Source organism: Ostrinia furnacalis, unplaced genomic scaffold (assembly GCF_004193835.3).
Source record: "Ostrinia furnacalis isolate ACB-3 unplaced genomic scaffold, ASM419383v2 OfSCF3339, whole genome shotgun sequence".
NCBI classification, from domain to species: domain Eukaryota; kingdom Metazoa; phylum Arthropoda; class Insecta; order Lepidoptera; family Crambidae; genus Ostrinia; species Ostrinia furnacalis.
In genome coordinates this window covers 497864-516208 of record NW_021133578.1, presented here as the reverse complement: position 1 = coordinate 516208, position 18345 = coordinate 497864, and the positions used below count along the sequence as shown (strand labels likewise).

Sequence of the window (18345 nt, the reverse complement as noted above, 5' to 3'; positions counted from 1 at the left end):
CTTAAAAAACTCAAACTCAAAAAAATATTTAACTGTTTTTGTCTGACGTTTCGACCGGGTTGCTGCGGCCGTGGTTATAGGCTAACTTTTTGGTGGTCAACGTCAGGAAAAACAGGTTTTACTAGGACAGAAGGGGTTTTATTTATCTACGGGACTGTTCCCACCTCTCGTTCCCACCACTGCAACTCCTGTGTAGCCAGGATCTACAGCTTGACCGCCACAAAAACCCAACCAATGAAGGTCAAGTTTGTCCCGGGGAAAAGTTAAACTGTCATTGGACCCGCAACGAAATTAATCAGGGTTTTATTTATCTGCTACTGACTAACTGACCGGTCACCCATCCGTGCCGCAACGCTTTGTTTGCGACACAAGCGGTAACGAACACGTAACCGCTTGCAATGCTTCCGACGCTCTCGCGAAGTGATCTCATTTAACCGTAGTTACGAGGTCTGTTTGACCCTAACGCAATTCGGTTGACTTGGGTAATTCAATTTGCCAATTAATAACCTTTCAAAGGTTGTTATAGGACGGACTGTGTCGGTCAAAACATGACAATCCGCATTTTCTAAGGCTGGGTGCACAATCTTACTGTAACTAATACAAACGTCAAAAGTCTGTCAAACTCCACACAAAAACACCGGTTATAGTTAGGGTTAAAGTTAAGGTGGCAACTGAGGCTAACTATTTTATTTACGCAAGTCTTGTAAAAACTTTTTTAATATGCTTAGCCATACTGAATATAGGTATTTAGTATTTAATTATTTTATTTTGCATAATTAACGATGGTTAATTTTTTTTTCAATCTACACTAAAAATTGGTTCAATTAGTTAGGGAATGTGTCTATTTTTAATTTAAACATAAGCATTAAATTTTAATTGTAAAATAACTTTTAAAATCCAATGACGAGTTTCGACATATCCTCCTTTTGTTTTTTAGAGCTCATTTAGTTATTATCTAATTGTTAAATTAACGCAATAACATTTTAGTAGAGCACTAACGTGTTCATAAAATTTAATGACCGGTAAATGTGGCGAATTTTGCTTCTTGGTTCTTTTAAAACAGTATGGAACTGTACGAAAAATGAAAATAAAACCGGCTTTGAATGAAAACAAAAGCTTATCAAATTATCTTCATGACATTATCAAAGCCCAATATGAAATAGATCAATTAAACAGATAAGGCAGACAAAAACTCATTGATTTATAAAATACGAGTAAGTTAGTTGCTATAAAATATGGATTTTATTTTAGTTTAGATTCATAATATAATTAACCTTTTTCGAATAATTAAGTAAAAAACTCACCGATTAATTTTGTATCCAAAAAGTCACAATACACAAGCACTAGAAAAGCTGGCCACTTCACACAATCACCAATTAAAAGTAATTTCTCATTCGAAATTCAAGTTTATTATTTTTAAAATTCACGCCCGCAGACGGGCGTTTCCGAATTCGGGTACAAATCGACTAACCGGCCAGTGGCAGAGGCGCGGGCGCCGATATGCATCGCGCCTTCCTCATTCAAACCTACCCTTGACTTTTGATTTCCGTTGCAATTAAAATAGCGAATTGTGGGTAACTTAATTATGAATGGACGGTAGTTCCTGCTATTGCTGCAACTGAAAGGAAAGGTAACCCTCCAGTTTTGTCAAAGATTCTAAACGTTTTTATTGAAATTGAACCTTGTTATACTTAATATCTTATCGTCCTAGTTATTAAGTAGATTGTATGAAGCATGAAATTAAAGTCCCAATTTAAGCCTTAAATACCTGCTGTGGAACCTTATCGAAGGACATTTCAGGATAGAAATCTTAGGATGTTTTGTTTCGAAACACCTAACGCTGAGGTTGTTTTTAGAACAAAGTTGGTGATGTACTTTTTCTTATCATTTCAATAAATAAATAGGTTTGCGGTGGATGAAATGCAATTTATATTTTGCGGTTGGTCAAGTCACTCCAAATCGCAGACAATGCACAATGTACCGGAACCCGACGTGCTAATCGTGACCCACAAACGTAAGCAAATGGACATTGTTTCAAAAAAGACCATTCTGAGTGCAGCCATTGACATGATTTCAACCTTTATCATTAAAATTTCTGTTTTAAAGGATTCGTTTTGGTTTGTGTCACGCATTTTGCCAGCTGTGTAATTGCGTTCCGCAGTTTTTTATACTAAATTTCAGCGTAAACATGATAATTAGTCGTAAATAGTAACAAAAAATAGAAAGTGGAGTATATAATTAATAGGTACATTTAGCATCAAATGTTATTCGCAACACACAACAATGTAAAGAAGGAAATTGACAAGTGATTTACGGTAATTTTTAGGATCCACCAATTACATTCACTCTAACAATCTACCATTAAACAAATTAATTTTAACCTCATGAATTTAAAACTCTGTGACCTGTGGTGGCGCATAATTTAGATATTTCCGCTCATCTTTCCTCGTTTTCATTGATAAATTCGTGACAAATGATGACGTAGGTAGTACTTCAATGTATTTTGATAGATAGGAATGACGTAGAGCACTCAACTCACGCTATCTTCATCAGCTGTTTTCACAACGTTTCAACGTATTTATAGAAGTAGAAAAATAGGCGGAAAGCTTAGATCGATGTTCTCTCTATCTTTGTGGTAAATCCTGTCTGATTTAAGACAAAAATAGTTAACCAGAAAAAGCAATGCCCTCAGAAAGTTGAATTACCTAGGTACTTAATTGGGATAAAGTCCTCCTTTTTTTTCTTTATTCATAAAACCACAGTTTTTTATAATAATAATACAAACAGATATTTTTGTTCTTACAGCCAATAATGGATTCTATATATACAGGGTGTTACTTTGCATTCTTGCCATATTTACAGAGGTTATTATATTACTGATACTGAACACAAATCCGTAAAAAAATAATGCCCGAATTTTTTTTTTTTTAATCTTGAGTATTTTATTTTATCGACAATCTGTTAAACACACCACTAATTATCGTAACGCATGCACATCACTTGTTGGCGATGGCGATGGAGACTTTTTTACTTTTTATTGTATTTTTAAATATCTATTGCAATCTATTGTCTTTAAAATGTCTTTTTGACACTTGTAATAAACTGAGAAAACCATCAAACACAAATCACGTTATAAATAATACAAAAATGACTGAAGTGTATTCAAACAACGAATAATTTAATCAAAATGGTGCTTGGAGTGTCTGCAAGACGTCTTAGACGAAATGCTTGATGACGTACCCTTAGCGTTACACCAAATGCTCTACTACCTACCAGCAGGATGGTGCTCCCCCACAACACAGATNGTAGGGGGCACTTACCTTAAATAGTAAGATAGCCGCGATAATAGACTACTCATCGACCGCTACTATTGTGGTAAAGTAAATTATAAGCATAATATTGCTGCTTTTTGGTCTGGTCTGGAGCCTGAAGCGTATTGTACCTAGACCTACTGACCAAAAGGTGGATCAGAAATCTTTTAAGCGATATTGCCACAAAGTTCTTTATTAGACTGTACGTCGATCAAATCAATAGAAATTATTATATTTTCTGCATAAATTAAAGTTAAGTATTATCTTACCTTAAGTCCAGTGCTCATGTCCTCCTCGAAGGCCACACCAGGCTTGAAGTTGATCTCCTTTTTGAAGTCTCCGTTGGTGAGGGTCATGACGTACTCGTCGCCTTTCTTGTCAATCTTGTAGTTGGGCTTGAAGGTCAAAAACATTGCGGCGGTTTCGTCAGCGGCAGCTGTGATGAAAGAAATAAACTTAATTCTACCTATCTCTTCGTAGTGAGCAGTTCATTTAATAACTTAATTAAGTACTCGAATTCATTTTATTTACAGGATAAGAATACTCGGTACACTCGTTTCAGCCAAATGACGTAGGTACACTGCTGGTCAATTGCCTCCCTCAAGGATTTCTACAACGATAGGTCTGTCCGCTTCCAGTCCACTGTTACGTGTTAACCCTTCTAGCCTTAGGAATCGAGACACAGATAAGTAGTTATCATTATTGTTACGCGGTCATATTATTATTATGCAACCGCTTCAGGATTGATGGGCTAAATAAAGTTTAAAGTCATACCTACTTACAAATTGACTTGATGAATTCTTCATAGTTCTCTTCCTTCTCGAATTTGAATTCCTTGCCGAAGTACGCCATCTTGAGGATCACTGGTGAAACAGTTCCAAGTAAACTGAAAATACGCAACTCTTGACCTATTTATATTATTTTTGTATTTATTGCAAAGTCGATAATATTTTTATCAATTTATGATTTGCTTGTTCGACCCTCTATATCTACACCTTTGGTGTTTCGGCTTTGCGGTTTGTCATAACTAATCGCCTATATTTTATGGTCTAGATTGAAATCACAATTTCTGATGAATCAGTGGGCTCAATGATTCAATTGCCACCAAAAGCTGACAAGAAACTTTGAAGGAATTTAATGAAGAGATGGCGAAAAATGCTTAGCACTTCTGTACGGAATCAATAGTCGATTAAAGTCAACAGGCGCTTTCAATATACTTATTAATGTGGCAAATTACGCGCTTGGGCACAAAAATGTTCCATTTTTTTTTCATTTGACAAAAAGCGCTGCGTGTCTCAAAAGCCTAAGAGAGAATGGATGGTTGAAGCCATAGATCTGTGGCTGAAGCTATTAGGATTACTTTTCTTCTGTCAATTAAGTAATTTGGTCTTTAGCGAATAAATTTTATTCTAATTCTTGCTTATGCAGTTATGAGTGAGATCCTTCTGCATTCTTCTTCCATTGTGATTGACTTCTACCTATCAGAGATCCACACAACGGTGGCTTTAGATTAATATTTATTACCTGCTCTAAAATCATGTAACAAAATGATGACACGTCAATAATATGGCTCCAGTATAGTTATAGCAATTTTTAGGTACCTACCTACACTTGATCCCCTTGATGACTGAGAGTAATCGCAAGCGTAGAGTGATTTTATTATTATTTTTAAAAGAATATTAGTAATTTGTATTGCACAAATTATATTATAGTCCCGTTAGGCCCTTGTACTAAACTAAATATGCTTGTGTTACGAGTGGGCTCACCACAATAATAGTCGAGCGGCGGGATTCGAACCCGCGTTCCTCGGATCACGAGTCAGCCAGTCCGACCCCTTCACCGTTTGGCTATCGCGAATCGTGGATTCATTAAAAGTTATAAACATAATATTCTTATAAATAACGCAACTTTTACTTTAACCTTTAGCTGCCGACCTGGTCTAAACGCAGCACTTACGCCGATGTGACGTCTGAGAGACGTAAAAATTTAAGTAATGAAATTACAAGTGTATTTGCATGCTACATTTTTCTATTTTATGCATTAAAAAGATTGTTATTTAAGGTAAGTAAACTACAGGATTTCAAAAATACGAGTATACACGTTATTTTTCAGGTAAAATCAACATTTATTCGAGAGGTCACGATTATTTGGCACTTAATTTTAAGGTCTTACTTTAGTTTTGTATTTCACTAAAATTAAATATTAAACAACGAATGAATTTAAAATATGTTATCTTTTGTAAATAATTATCAAAATAAAACATAAATCTTACTTCTTAGTTACAATATAAAAAAAATGACAGCCCTTGAATATTTGGTACATTCACTACGTACGTTTGCAGTCACTGCATATTTTTACGCAGCAAGTAAGGTACATTTGTTTCTTAAATTTGCAGTAACAGTACTCGTCCGCCTTTTTAACCGTACGGGACAGATTGCACACGTCTTTCTAACACCTGGATCTGGATTTGGATATTTTTTTGGTGGTAGAGGTTCGGGCATATCGGCGGGTCCTAAAACTCGCTCGATAGGATTCTATCATTGTAAATGCGTAGTTTCATTTCTGGGAGGACTAATTCACGTACTAGCGAGGATAAAAATCGGCCACGACTGATCTCGCCCTTGTTTTAGCTTACGAAATTTTGTTACATAAACACCGTACTTACGTCTGTGAGACGTCGATCGCTTCGATACGGGGACATATGAACTTACCGCGGACGCGAAGTCGACTGGGGGCTTGCGACGCGGAGTTAGGAAGGTAGCGGGAGAGACGACGCCGAAGGTGGCGTGATTTTAGAAATATTTCAAAATGAAAATTTATTACGTCTGAGAGACGTATAGGTCGGTAGTTAAAGGTTAAAAAAAAAAATTTATTCGAACCAAACTAAAAAAACAATTATTGCAAAAATAATCGAAAATAAATCGAAAGTAAATCGGGCAGAGCTTCTGGCTTGATGTTTCTTCTCCGGCGGCTGATGGGCAAATGGACGAGAGACGGTCGCTCCCGCCTTTATATACAGGTCGTGACGCGCAGCGCCGACAGCAGCGCCGCCAGGGGTCTCTTCAGTTCCAATACGGCCTCTCCTGACGGGGCAGCGTCCTCGCAGCCCTCACGAGCTTGCTGAAGAGGGACCAGCTCCCGCATCATCAGCAAGGTCTTCAACTTCAGTACTCTCATCGTAAACTGAAACAACCACATCAATTTTAGGACAGAAAGCTCATAACAGTCAGATGAATCGTTACTGAAAGTAAAACAAACTGACCATGTACCAAACAAATTCGATAATATCGCACACACACATAGGGTTTACTCAGGCCTATTCCAGCGCAACCAGATACCTCAACCGTGTGTACATACAGGAGGGTTTACACCGGTCTCTAACTGGTCATCCCGATACCTATGAACACTGAAGGATTTACACGGGTCTCTTCCTGCGCAACCGAATACCTTTTACTATGTGCACGCTACAGGAATTACATCGGTCTCTAACAGGTCAACACCAATACCTTCACACAAAACACAAAGGATTTACACAGGTCTCTAGTTAGTGTGGGCCCCCACTAACGCAACCTAGTACCTTCATTCTATACTCTCACACAGACGAGTATGGCAACAAAGTGCATGGTCACCCCAACCCCTTGTGCACAAGGTCTTACATGGGTCTGTTCCATTAGATCATCACATCTTAATAAACACAAACAGTTTGGTACATGTCTAAAGTTACTGGCAAACGCTGGGTTTCAACACAAGAATAAACAATCTATAAACACAAAATGATTGTAACAATCAGTACTAACTTTCAAAAAATCCAGCACAGGTGTCAGGCGTCCACTCGCCACGCCATAAAACCATATACCCAGCCGCTGCCTGGCTGGTCTTCCCATAAGAACCAGTCAACAGTCTAAGTTCATATCTATCATTCGGCAAAACTGCTATGACTTTATATGGACCTCGCATGCCACAATCGAGTTTGCCGGTACTTTGCGAACTCTTTATCACATAAACAAGATCATTAATGTGGAACTTCTTAGGTTGACTCCTATTTTTATTTACGTATGCATCCTGCCTCTCTCTATTCTCGTTAATAAGCCTGTCAGCGCGTTGACGACGTAACTCTCGCATAGCCTGCCTATTTGGGTTGGTACCTTCACACGTGATGTCTCTAACAAGGGCGTTTATAGACGGAGTAGTATTATCTGAACCAACCAGCAAATTGAGAGCCGAACATTGCGTTGTTTTGTGTTTCGTTATATTCAAAACTAATTGTAATTTCCACAAAACTTTAGGCCATTCGTTTTTATTGTAATTAACTTCTAACCGAACCATATTCAAGACCGTACGACAATATCTCTCGACTTGGCCGTTTTCCTGGTGCATTTCAGGAGTGATAAAATGCACTTCTACACCAAATCCGGTTATCCAATCAAGAAATTCTCGGTTGTCAAACATTCGACTCCGATCGCAGACCAAGCGCTTAGGGGTACCGAATAAAGAGATGGTCTGAGTCATGACACGTTTAAGTTCAGAGCGGTCTTGTGTATATAGACCGTACAGTAGACAATACTTCGTGTATGNAGGTATTATCAAAAGGGTGGTTTCATGCGAATTTGAAGGAAATAGTTCACCCCCAAGGGTGGAAAATTGGGGATGAACTTTTTTATACGCAATATTTTTAATTTTTAGTTTTTTTTTGTGTTCACGCATTTGAAGTCGGTTTTATTTTTTTTAAAAGTTAATTATTTGTAGTCGCTTTGACTACGCCGTAGCAGTCTCGTAGTCATTTGACTATGGATGTCATAACTACGGTATATTTTGCGTATTATGTGTTCTCAGCTTCTGGTATATGTATAAGTAAGTGCAACCTTGAAGTTCAATAGTAATATAACATTAAAATTTATGTGCCCCAATTTTTGTCTTTATTGCTAACAATGGTATTATCAGTAAACTATGCGAATTCACATTTATACGAAATTGTTGTTTAAATTATTTAGTTTACCGTAAAACGTTTCATTACCATACTGCCATTGCCATTTTAGGTCCTGGTGTACAGTTAACAACACATCTGACTTTTATACATATACCTTGCAAAAAACTGCTATTATCTGCAACTGCTTTAGATGCTAAAGTAAAGTAGCTTGATGTGCTTTCCATCGTGGCCACAAGATAGATCACAAAGTAGGATAAAAGAAATTTGGAGTATTTTTTACTGAAAAATAAGGTATTAATATCCCCATAATCCGTTAACACATATTTACTTATCATCGCCAGCCTATTTAGGTTAAGATATAATGAGAAGTTATAATGATCCCATATGAAAAGTTATTGTACTTAAGCACCAAACTAACTGTAATCATCATCATCATCATCATCATTTCAGCCATAGGACGTCCACTGCTGAACATAGGCCTCCCCCAATGTTTTCCATGTTGATCGATTGGCAGCGGTCTGCCAACTAACTCTAATGGATTTACCTAAAGACAAACGACACTTTTCTACAACTAAGTTATCAAAATGTACAAAATACTCGTGTAAAACGTGACTGAAGATAACAAACATGCCACGGAATCCATAATTTAGAACCATTACGTTAGTACTTTTATTTCAGTAAATACATACTTATAAAATGTAGGTAAGCCGTCCGTAACATTTCCTTTCAGTATTAGACGAGTTAATTTTACCATCAGTGTTGCCAGTCGGGTCTAGTCAGAAATTACCAGAAATAAAATTGAAAGAAATAAATTCCACGCGTACGAAGTCACGGGTAGAGTTAGTTATTATAAAAAGACATGATGTCAGAACTTTCACGTCATAATGACCGTAATGAGTACACCTGCAGGCGACAGGCGACACGTAGAGGTCTAGAGGTCTAGATCTAGTCTGGCCCAATTTATTCTGCAGAGGGCGCGGCCCCAGCTAACTAGGCCAACAGCCAACAGCCAGCGTATCATGCACACATGCATCCTAGAAAGTGTGGAGGTGGCATCCGTAATTGGCCCTATACAATGGCTCGGGGACAATTTAGACTGCAGGTACAGGTGGGTATTTAGAGGGGCGCGGCCATTGTGGAATCTAGGACGTTATGGACACACGCATTCAGGAAGTTTGGAGAAGACGTTGATAATACCTAACACTTAGATGAAACGTCTCAATGTTCCATTTGTTTTATTCACAACAAGAAAGCTTTTGACCTGCATCTCATCTGATGGAAAGTGATCAGAAATCCTGAACCACAGAGGAACTGGCATCATACCTCTAACTGCCGGAACATTGTTAATATGGCGACGGACTTAAGTAAGACTGGTAGCTAGCCAGGCGGACTTAGAGAAAATTCCTGAATAATCAATTTTCCATTAAAATCCACATATTAATTTTAAGATAAGCACAAGCAAACACTTGCAGCGAGGGACTTTAATTAAATATGCAGTGATGACCATGTTATGCAAATTGACATTCAAAAAGTTTTGGAAACCCTGCTGAATTATGAATCATCCCTATGGCGCGCATGCAACTCTCCCAAAATCTACGAAGTCAATGTTTATTTTGACACAGCTAAAAATGACTAAATTTCAGTAAGCCGGAAATATTGTTAAGAATATGGATGCTATGAAAAAGTTATTCGTGATTTCATGTATGACTAATTAATATTATTATCAATAAATACCAGTTAAAACAGAACAGATTAAATAAATAATGCCATTCTAAAAATATGTATGAATGAAGATTAATCATTTATTTTATTTATTTATAATTATCATAAAACAAGTCATTTAGTTTCCACTACAGGAACCGACTCTACATAATGCAACTACTGACCATTACATTTTACGTTTGCAATTTTTTTTTCTTTCCAACTCTGCTTTGTTTTTTTTTGGAATAATTTATTTTGTTAAAACGGGTCAACATCCTTTTTGCCACATCCATTCTCCTTCATAACTCGTGCCCGTTTGATCCTCTTAATCCAGTTAGGGGGAGTTCACACTTGACCGCGTGGACGCGACATTTGATTAACACCTGTCGTTGTGTAATCCGTGTGGACGGTTCCTCATCAGCCCGTTAATCAGGATAGGAAAATCCGCGAATGACGTCATTTATACGCATTACCTAAACTCGATTTGTTTTTTATTGAAACGTGCTAAATATTCAAAGCGATTTGTTGTATGTTACGAATAGGTATTATTTTATCCTACAAGTATGTTGATGTTTAAAACTGCTTTGATATAGCTTCCTTGTTGAGAAATTCTATAAGTGCTCATTGCCCAAAATCATCTGCTAGCTATGGGATTTGAACGTGGTAATCATTAGAGTAGATGACGTTAAAGACCGATCCACGAGGCCCCCTAGTTCCTACTAAGCGACGGTAATTGCGGAAAAAGCTTTAGATTATTTCTAAATAGTACTTATTAATGGATTAGCCATTTAAGTATGGGTTTTTTCTTTAATATCCACCGCCTGTAATTAAAAGAACTAGAAAATATCCCTTAGGTGTAAGAAACTAAGTTGCTAGAGTAAATTAATTGTAATAGTCATGTTTCAAACATTGATAATTTTTAGCACAGTATGGTTTATCTTTATTGTTGACATAAAAAGGTACTTAAAGTATGTAGATACTTTTGTTACAAAAATAATCATAGTGTCGATAATAGAGCAATATTATTGTTATGATCGATTTATCAATTTAAATGTCTCTACAAGTACCTACTAAACGTGAAGATACAAGATTTTCAGGAATTGAACGCAGTGCGAGGTGGCTTAGCACAATAAGTGCCTACTTACCTACTATAAGTCTACTAATTAGGAACGATTAGTTCGTACAGTGAAACACTCGCTGTAACAATCTATGGGAGAGTATTGAGTCCTATGTCCAGCAGTGGATTTCTAGCGGCTGACGATCATGTCGATGATTTCTAAAGTCAATGACAACTGTTAGTTAAGTATATCAATATGTGATTGAGACTGCGGTCGCTGGGACTCCATACGACTCCATTATGCGCGAACGCAAAAACTATCGGCCACGTGACCCAGCACCAATCTATCTTCTATCTATCTATCTATATATTCGTTAGTCTGATTAAAACTCGAGAACGGCTGGGCCGATTGAGCTGATTTTGGTTTTAAAATGTTTGTCTTAGTCCAGGGTAGGTCTAAACGGTGAGCAAATACGCGCGCGATATTGTTTTTCTGTGACAGACAAAATTCCACGCGGGCGAAGCCGCGGGCGGAAAGCTAGCCTAGTTTAGCATAAATCATATCAATGAAATTATATAACATATTAATCTCCTTTTGTCATATAAGTAATTCTCTACAGTAATTTTTACTTTGTTTTGTCACACTAAAACAACTTTTTTACTGTTTTATACTTCGACAAGCGTTTAAGGAAACAATGGAAATTCATCTCTTCCAATGGATGATGATAATTATGGTTGACTTAATCGATACACTTCAGTTAAGTTTTCATAAACAAAAATTATATTTCTGTGATCGTTCTAGACCAAACTTACATTCCAACGCTTTATTGTTAAATAATATGCTGTAATCTTGAATTATATGATTCGCATATACAAACAATGGCACTGCGTGCCCAAACAACTGCACGCAGGAAGAATAATGAAGGCCACTGACAACGCCACTCTTGTGGCGGAGTTTTGGGCTGACACTGTGTAGGTTTGTTGTCGACACGACAAGAAGAAGATATAAAAACATGGCTGTCTTTACTGCAGTCGGGTTATAATGAATGTCACTCGACACTAATTGCAGACACGCACTTATGACCGACATGGAAGCGCAGAGGTGAATCAACCGATTGCCTTGGAAAGGGCGCCGAGACAAACGCAAGGGACATAATACAAAAAGGAAGAGTAGACTTACATCCTGGACAATTGCGAAACAGATTGGAAGACATACAACATCTTTTAAGATTTTGGCTTTGTATCATTATACAAAGATCTTCTTCTTTTCATCATCATCATCATCAACAGCCCTTTACAGTCCACTGCTGGACTATGAGCCTCCTCCACTATAGTGGAGGGTTTTGCCATAATCCCCACGCTTGGCAGGCGGGTTGGAGATCGCAGTTTAAAAGATTGATGTTTTTCAGAGAGCGCTGCTGCCCATTCTCTGTTTGATGTGTGGACCCTAAGTCGCCTCTTACGACACCCGCGGGAAGAGTAGGGGTTGGTGACAAATGTATTCTACTCTGCCGTCACCACACGGCACTTCTTCACTTCACGGCGGCTTCTTCTTTTATCCTGGGGGAATATAACAAAATGGGGTAATTTTTTTTAGAGTTAAGGGGTCGCTGTACTAAAAGGTCTCTGACGCCTTGCATGCATTCCGAAAACGACAAATTGGCGAACAAAACTACTCACAATAGCTTTTATATTATTGAAAAAAAGCTCATGAAACACAAAAAGACAAATGTAGATATACAGCTTGGAATATAATCGCATATTTTATGCTGCGCTGATCGAGCCTGCGCTTGACCAGTCGTATTAAACAATTATTAATTAAAATTATACCATATTTACTCAATAATTTTAAAATTTTGTAGGTATTAATAAAGGCATCAAAAGTTTTATCTTTATTATCATGAATGAACCTTCAAAAGGTCAATAAAGTCAGTCAAGTAGTCTACGATATTGTGTGAATAAGCATTGTAGTCTGGCATAGAGTGACCTTACCGGGACCTAGTGTACGTCTATTTGTGTCTATGACAGTCAGGAAACACGTGAACGGATATATCGACAATATAGAGTCTAAAATAAATTGTACCTACCCTAGTAAACCTGCTGAATGTTCTGCCGAATGATGGTAGAGCAAGATAAAGATCAGTTATTATTGAAGATAATGATAAAAGGCGTAAGAAAAGATATAAAACAACTGAAACTATAAACTACTCATATAATTAATTCGAGTATAAAAAATAATAATAAAAAGGAACCAATAAAATTGATAATTTATCACAAAATTCTAGTTGTAAATTAAACAGATTTTCTTTTCAAGAACAAAATCGCGCACAATTTAGATTACTGAAAACCCAGTTACAGAGCTAGGTTTTGTAGTATCTAATCATTGAAAGAGTGACGTTGTGGGCATTTGCGATAGTCGTCATTATCATCATCATTTCAGGAAGAAGGACTAAAGAACGCCAAATAGCATGCACGATCATTAGGTTCATATGAAATGGAGCATTTATACAGAAATCATGATAGTGCTATGAGTATAAAAGTTTAAAGTGGTAAGTTAGAAGTCACGCACCATTTTGAAAAAACGGGATACGACTCAGTCGTGGCCTCTACAGGGTGTTAGGTAAATGGGTATATGAGCCGACACTAGCCCATGTTATCATGGTCATATAAATGGTATGGTGAAGTCAGAAATTTGATATCATCATTTTTTTTTTAATTTTCATACAATTTTTTTTAATAAAATCCGATTTGTATGAAAATTAAAATATTTAGAATGAAGATATCAATTTTCTGACTTCACCATACTATTTATATGACCATGTTAACATGGGCTAGTGTCGGCTCATATACCCATTTACCTAACACCCTGTATACACAAAACGCCTGTGCTGGTAGGTAGCACTTTGTGCGCTATATTCATAACACGTATTTTGTGGGCATGGCACACACCTCACACTTATCTTGAGACTCCTTGACATTTGTTGAGTAAATTAAACACACGATAAACGAATTTATAGATCATAAATCAAACCGACGAAAATTCCGACGACTATCTGAATCTCGGACAACAAAACTTATCTTTAGCAAATTAGCAAAATATCATAGAGCTTAGTTTTGATTCATTACACGCGCCATATCGAACTAGAATCGAGACTATTCCCGCCACTAGTTTAGCAATCCTGAAAAGCCTCCTATTAACACTAGCCTATTCACCAATATAAATTCTAAACAGTGAAGGTTAAGTTAATCTAATGACCAACAACTAAATTAATCAGAATAGTAATTATTTACCTTGGAAACTGTGTATACTTCCGAGATTATAAAGTAGGTATTTGACACTACAGAATCCACCACATCACCAACCATTATCGACTGATAAAAAAGGTCGAAACCCAAAAAAAACACTAGTTATCTGTTTATTAAGTTTTCATACGGGATTAAATAGAATAAGTGCAGCTTCCTTAATAAAAATAAACAGCTCTACATAAATCGACATCCCTAGTGTGATTTTTATTAGAAAATTAGGAGTGACCTGCGCATAACGCGAACTCGACAAAGTTCATGGGACACACAGTCCTGCAGAATGGCAAACAAAAATGCTATACGTTACACAGACAAAAATTAAATGTTGTTAAAAATCCAATAAAATATTTTGGAAGAAGATAAAAATAAACTGTAGAATACGATGCCCGAAGAGTAAGTAACGGCCTTCACTCACTGTCAAAATCAAGTTTACGCATTACCCTATCTGGCATGGTCATCGTATGCGTCGTGGGCGTAATTACATGACTTATTTATTATTACAATTATGTATATTATTCACTTTTCGTCCCAACCATCTCTTCCTCTCAAAAATATAACTTACAGGCACATACCTACTAACAGTAAAGCTCGCATAAGCTCACTAGTTTCTCTAATCGGATCGAAACATGCAAGAGAATTTGCCATCTTCTTTGTAAAATTCAAAGTTCAATAATTAAAACATAATTGATAAAGTACTCACGTAATTTTAAACTAAAGATAAAAGATATCTAAAGATAAAATAACATTCTAATAATCATTGCAAATCTTATCGTATTCAATTACCAGACGTAATATTTATGGAACTTTGAATTTAAATGGCTTACTTGTTCTATTATTTGTATTTAAAAGTTGGTAGTTTAACTAGAGTTCGCCTAATCTAACAACTACTTATTAGGCCCGGTTCATCCACACGCGATAACCGGGCGGTATCTGGCTGGACTTATTGTAAAGGGATAGAACTGCCCAGCAATCGCACGATTATCGCTGGTGGTCATTAACAAATTCATTAGCGTCAACAAAGTACCTTTAAGCAGTAGCATAATAATAATAATAATAATCTGTATCCCCACGCAAGCCTTATAAAGGACCGGGCCACTTTTGACCCGTGAGCTCCAAAGCGTACAAACATAATAATAATAATAAATCTTTATTTCATTACCAGCGGAATTGCTTATAATTAATAATGATCGATGCCTCCTTTTAAGCTTATAGAAGCCTGTGCCAGGCCAGTTTAAGCTTATAGTAGCAGTTACCAAACAATTATTCCTTCCGTTATGTATCGATTAATCAGTGAATTTTATAATCAATCTCAAGCATCGGCCGGAAAAGCAGACCTTCGCGCTTGCCAATTTTCCCGCCAATACCGCACGCCTGAGTTGGGCTACCACAGATAATTCAATGTTCAACCCGCGCGGGCGGCCACAGACGCGTGGCGCGAAAACTTTTCTTTTTTAAAAACAAAAAATGTATAAAAAGTTGCCAGTGCGTGGTCAAGGCGCAGTTGGCGCGAAAGGGTGCGAGTGTGCAAGTCGACTTTAAAAAGTTTTCAATAAAAAGTTTAATTCAAAATAAATAAAAATAAAAAATGGTTTCGACTGTGATTGTTTTGTTAAGTTTGACAGGTGAGCTAATTAAACGATTGTGTTATGTGCAAGTTCAAAATTACAACATAACGTAAATAATATCTTAATTCTACGTGAGTACATAAATATTTACTAAGTTCATTGAACGAGTCAATTAAAATAATTAATCATTAACTTAACGGGCAATAACTTCAACATCTAAAAGTTGCAGTTATTATTTTATTACTTTAATACCTAGTAATAAAATAATAACTGCAACTTTTTTATAACTTTTTAGCAAGTAATTAAACTGCTAGCAATACTTAACTAATTACAAATTTAGTAATAACAGTGAAAAGAAAAACACAACATCGCGTTGAGTTATTTATCTATAAATTACTGTTCCGGACCATTTCCACTAAATTAATAAAAAAATCGGAAAAAATGAATGCTGGCTCATTCTTTTCACAAAGGCTAGTATTGCTAACCAGCAGGGAAATGCAGCCAGCATCTTCGCCTCTTTGCCTCGCGGACACGTTTTTTTTTTGAGTACCTAAACAATAGTTGTTCCGGCGTTTCTTCTCAGCACTTGCCATTATGTTTGTCTCGAAGCGCTGGTAGGGCCCAAAAGATAAGGAGACAAATGTAAAGTGCCCCATAAGGGCTACCTTTTCTTTTTTATTATTTACTATANCCGTTCAATTCAATAGGCAAGGTGACAAAACTTTTTGTTGCTATTTCTGTGCCTCCTAAGCCTCGTAATAACTGATAAGTTGGTTTTAAATGGGCCGAAAAATGCTTAACTAGGTCCGAGGACAGTAATGAAACGCAAGAACCGCTGTCAATTAAAACATCCACTGGTATGCCCGAAATTACCGCGGTAACAACATCACTATTTTTCGACGCACCCTCAATTTCGCGACAGAAATTAACACCGTTTTTATTTCTAGAGTTGGCCCTCTCCTTAGCAAAACACACACTCTCGGTATGACCTAATTTCTTGCAAAAATTACACTTTTCTACTTGCGGCGAAGAAGTCACAGTTGGGGTAGAAATATTATTGTCCGAATGTAACTTCGATTTCTTTGGGCAATCTATACTCTTATGACCAAAATTCTGACATTCGTAACATTTAACATTATATTTCGCATCAGGATATTGACGTTTCTGAGCAAAAGAACGTTGAGTTGAAAACTTGTTATTACGATTGGGCATGTGAGGGTAGGTTTTCTTAGGCGCAACATATTGAGAAGCAGTTGGCTTAACAAAGTTTGACAAGAACTCCACTATATTTTCAGGTGTTAACTTTGCGTTTGTAGCATGAGCCCGTATTTGTGGATCTGATATGCCACGAATTATAATAGCTGTTAACAATTCACTACTGAGGCCTTTAACTACACGTAACCGTAACAACGATCTGCGAGCATACTCTGCGTACGTGGAGAATTTGTCAGACTCTGTTCGCATTACATCATAAAGTATGTTCGCGACGTCGATATTACGTGGGCACAACGCTTTCAATTCTAATTTAAAATTGGACCAAGTACGCGTAGTGCTTGTCCACTGGCTGAGCCAGGTGCGAGATTCACCCTTTAAACAATGACCAACGCGAGCTAAACATTCCGCGTCGTCCCAACGATTCAAAACACGAGCTTTATCTACTTCGTTGCACCACGTATCGACATCATGAACACTAGGGTCAAAATCAGAGACAAAATATTGGTTTGATCTCACCGGGAAAGACGTCAGCGCTGCCAGTAGTCGCTCCGCAGCGTCCCTCGCGTCGCCCGACGACGAAGTACTCGGCTTTGATGCAGGCACGGCGGCGGGAACGCGCTCGCCCAAGGCTGGCTCCACCGGCAGCATCAAGTTCGTTGCTTCCAGCGACGGTTCTGATGTCACGGAAGACGCAGGATGTTGTGGCGTCGCGCTGGGCACCCGAACAATCGCTTGTTCGTGGCCCGCAGCGACAAGTTGGTGACCGGCATCGGCACGAGTACCCTCTTCCAAGGCCTCGAGCCGCTTCAAAATTGCCTCCATCGCAGTGCGGGTAGGAGACGGTGACTTCGTGCGGCGCTTTCCTTTTTGCTTGCTGCGCCGGCCGTTGTCCGACGGCATGATGAAACGCAACTCTGCCCGATTGTAAAATTAACAAACTACCCTACGCGGCAGAAAAAGTTTATAACACCAGATATGGCACCAGCGGCAGAAAGCCTTCGATCCCACTTCTGATCTTATAAATAACGCAACTTTTACTTAAAAAAAAATAATTTATTCGAACCAAACTAAAAAAAACAATTATTGCAAAAATAATCGAAAATAAATCGGAAGTAAATCGGGCAGAGCTTCTGGCTTGATGTTTCTTCTCCGGCGGCTGATGGGCAAATGGACGAGAGACGGTCGCTCCCGCCTTTATATACAGGTCGTGACGCGCAGCGCCGACAGCAGCGCCGCCAGGGGTCTCTTCAGTTCCAATAATACCTT

At 37.7% G+C, this 18345-nt stretch overlaps 2 protein-coding genes across 5 annotated transcripts; both read right to left on the bottom strand.

Moving 5' to 3' along the window:
- Window positions 1-3556: 3556 nt before the first annotated feature.
- On the bottom strand, window positions 3557-4304 carry LOC114357744 (fatty acid-binding protein 1-like). The gene is made up of 2 exons (XM_028311502.1): window positions 4094-4304; window positions 3557-3747 (listed from the first exon to the last, which is right to left on the bottom strand). Exons 1-2 carry the CDS (start codon window positions 4161-4163, stop codon window positions 3572-3574), a joined length of 246 nt encoding a protein of 81 aa, XP_028167303.1. The 5' UTR covers window positions 4164-4304; the 3' UTR covers window positions 3557-3571.
- Window positions 4112-18330, bottom strand: LOC114357743 (uncharacterized). Of its 4 annotated transcripts, none has more exons than XM_028311500.1 (3): window positions 17596-18330; window positions 6023-6494; window positions 4112-4197 (listed from the first exon to the last, which is right to left on the bottom strand). In XM_028311500.1, exons 1-2 carry the CDS (start codon window positions 17977-17979, stop codon window positions 6321-6323), a joined length of 558 nt encoding a protein of 185 aa, XP_028167301.1. In that variant the 5' UTR covers window positions 17980-18330; the 3' UTR covers window positions 4112-4197; window positions 6023-6320. The 4 variants fall into 4 exon arrangements, with proteins under 4 accessions (XP_028167301.1, XP_028167300.1, XP_028167302.1 ...); XM_028311501.1 differs by lacking the exon at window positions 4112-4197 and adding an exon at window positions 5076-5158 and having other exon boundaries at window positions 6191-6494; XM_028311499.1 differs by lacking the exons at window positions 4112-4197; window positions 17596-18330 and adding an exon at window positions 4923-5046 and having other exon boundaries at window positions 6191-7879.
- Window positions 18331-18345: the final 15 nt, after the last annotated feature.